The following is a 2,939-nucleotide window of genomic DNA, read 5'->3' as shown; positions in this document are numbered from 1 at the left end:
TGATGATTCCCACAAGTCCTTATAGCTCAGAGATCCTAGATAATGCTAAGCTTTAGCTACTCTGACTATACCACAAGCGATATTTCCACTTTTTTTGTAACTAAATCTTATTAATATCAATATATCTCTTCTCTCCAAAAAAAAAAAAAAAACTTGTGTCTTTAGTTCGTGGAACGATTGTCTCACACAAACACGAGCGTTGCGGTTGGTGAATCCGGAACACGCACGTGATTCTTGGTGGATCTACAGTTACCCCGAGCGTTTGGTGTTCACTCCCTGTTCGCCTTCCAAGTGCAAAACGAACCGTTGAAGAATGCTCCATAAAAGAAAGCGTACGCAGGGCCTCACCCCATTTCCTTCAAACAGAGTACTGCTCACACCCTCATCATTTCCTTCTTCAAAGAGAGTACTGCTCGCACCCTCATGGTGGCCTTCCGTCTAGATAACATGACACATCGGAGATCAAGAAGACTATTCAGGACGAAATCATCGTTTTTGATGTTTTTCTTGTGGATTGCTTTGATGCTATGCACGCCACATAATTGCAAGTGCGCCAGTGATGATAGTATTGAGCTAGCTGCTGCCAGAGGCCAAGATGAAGCGAATGATGAGTTAAATGAATCGTCTGATCAAACTAGTGCCGGGTTGATAACAAGGCGTTCTCTTTTGCCAAGTGGAACCATAATCAAAGATGAGCATCAACAGCTTCTCTCTCACGTGGTACGCATCAAGAGCCAAAGCAATGGGGTGGGGACTGGAGTGCTACTTAAGAAGAATTTTGTTCTCACAGCAAAGAGAGTTGTGAAGGCTTATTTAGATCCTTTTGAGTTCACCATAGAGCTAGGTGAGGAGACGGCAAATGGGCTGGATGTGTTCGTGCATCCGAGTGAAGATTTAGCAGTGATCAAAGTTCACCCACCTTTAGAACACACAGGCAAGCTCTCCTCACCCTTCTCACCCAAAGGCTTCTTCTGGCCGCTTGCGAAAAAGGACCCAAAGCCTGGCTCAACCGTCAAAGTATTTGGCTATGGTGGCACCTTCAGCAGCGATGGCTCCAAAAACTATCTAAGCTTCAAGTCTTTCTCGGTTTCGGATAAGAGCTCAAACAATTACCTTCTATTGAGCACAAAAGGAGGCATACCTACGACAAGCGGCGATGCGGGAGGCCCTGCTTTCTTCAACAATAAGCATGCTACCTTGTTGGCGGGTGTGGTGACAGCAAGCAAGCCTCGGCAAGGGGCCTTGGTGTCTCTCGCCCAACACAGGGATTGGGTCTTTGATGCCACCAAATCCATCTGTAGCCGCGAGGAGCAAACCTTCATAAGGCTCCTTGTCGACAGGGACCCTGACATTCTCATCTACTACCATTGCAGAGTGGAGCGTGCCGAGCGCCTTGGTATCCACATCACTTCTAAGCCAGCCCCTTGCACCCCCGGTTGGAAGGCTGTTCTCATCACCAACCCACATGGTAATGTCATCGGTAGGGTTGACACCCATGATAAGAAAGTCAAAGACACTGTTATCTTGACCCCCAAGATGTTCAAGTCCACTACCGAGTTTTACATTGAGCTTTGGAAGCCTAAATTGCTTGGCTTGCACACCATGGTGGCTTCTTACGGGCCTTTCAATGTTAGTGAGTACATGGATGGTGGTCTTCACTTTGAGTGGTGTGCAAGTTGATCACAACAAATTTAATGTAGGATATCAGTGCAAGTTTGTGTGAGCTAGGCTAATGTACTCAAATAAATGGACATAGTTCTGCCACAATATTATTTTCGTTTTGTAAGACACCAGATTTCCCATCACTCGAGTATGTAAAAAGCCATAATTATAATCCATGACGTTTTTGATAACATAATGTGTTCAATTCATCATTTGTGGAAGTGATTATTATCGCCAACTATTAACATGATTATCAACTCTAAGACTTGGCAAATTTTAACCAGCCCTTCCTATCTAGTGAGTAGCATTTATGGTCATCCTCCTCCATTGCATTGAAAGAGAAACTCTAAATCCAACATTTATACCATGAAGCTCTTCAAGCTCTCACTCGTTCATTGGAAAGCAATACTCAATTTAAGCTAGACAATACTTACCCTTAATACCAAAGTAATAAGATGAATCACTTGTCCACAAGTTAGCTTGTAGCATACTAAAGCGTGCATTTACCATCATGAATGTACAAGGATGTGATGCTTTTAAAAAAAAAGTGCACTCATTAATTATGATATAGTAGGTGAGAATGTGTTTTTGAGATAATGAAATATCAATTTTAGATCATTGTAGTTTTAGGTTAGAAGAAACTAGAATAAGGAAAAGCGTAGTAAACAATAATTGTAAACTTTGATTTTATAGAGTCTTTGTAGGTTAGGAATTGGCATGCCCTCGAATAGCCATAATTATATAGAAAGGTGGTTTTGAAGTGACTATCACTTTGAATTGTGTTTCTTGTTTTTTAAGCAAGTTGTGGAGGCCTAAATGATGGAAATAACTTCAAGGGTCTCTCTTGGAGATTTAAAGATCTCAAAGGATTTTTGAAAGTAGAATGTGGAAAATTTTCAACTTTAAATATAATCCTTAGGGAATGATATATTTCACCGATAGTATAGGAAACTTATTTTGCATGGAGGCCACATTTTTTCTTAGCCTATTCTTGGAGTATAAGTTGCAAACATGGTAAGGTGGTGGCCGCGTGCACCGCCTCTCATGTGTACGCTTCCGCCCACCGCCGCCTTCTCCCTCCCTACTTCTCTTGCGCGATGTCCCCCCGTGCTTTTCCTCTCGCGCCATTCTTCCTGTGCACCCCTGCTTTTTGAGCTTTCCTCCCGCTGCCTGTGTGCCCCCTTTTTTCTGTGTTTTGCCCTGCAGTTGCCCCTACTCCTGTACGTCCCTGCCTCCGTTTCACCCCGCCTCCTCCTTCATGTCCCGATTGCAGCCCC

The 2,939-nt window shown here is 43.4% G+C and overlaps 1 protein-coding gene across 1 annotated transcript; it reads left to right on the top strand.

Annotated features, from left to right (window-relative positions):
- The first annotated feature begins 370 nt into the window (after window positions 1-370).
- Window positions 371-1,830, top strand: LOC147616043 (uncharacterized). Its single transcript, XM_086778060.1, has one exon. It carries the CDS (start codon window positions 424-426, stop codon window positions 1,678-1,680), a length of 1,257 nt encoding a protein of 418 aa, XP_086634186.1. The 5' UTR covers window positions 371-423; the 3' UTR covers window positions 1,681-1,830.
- Window positions 1,831-2,939: the final 1,109 nt, after the last annotated feature.

Source organism: Cibotium barometz, chromosome 39 (assembly GCF_041138505.1).
Source record: "Cibotium barometz isolate CiBa-2024 chromosome 39, ASM4113850v1, whole genome shotgun sequence".
Classification (NCBI taxonomy): domain Eukaryota; kingdom Viridiplantae; phylum Streptophyta; class Polypodiopsida; order Cyatheales; family Cibotiaceae; genus Cibotium; species Cibotium barometz.
This window is presented reverse-complemented; position numbering and strand designations above follow the sequence as displayed.

Excerpts from the sequence above, each read along its gene's own strand:
- LOC147616043 (XM_086778060.1), top strand. The coding sequence starts at position 424 with ATGGTGGCCTTCCGTCTAGATAACATGACACATCGGAGATCAAGAAGA.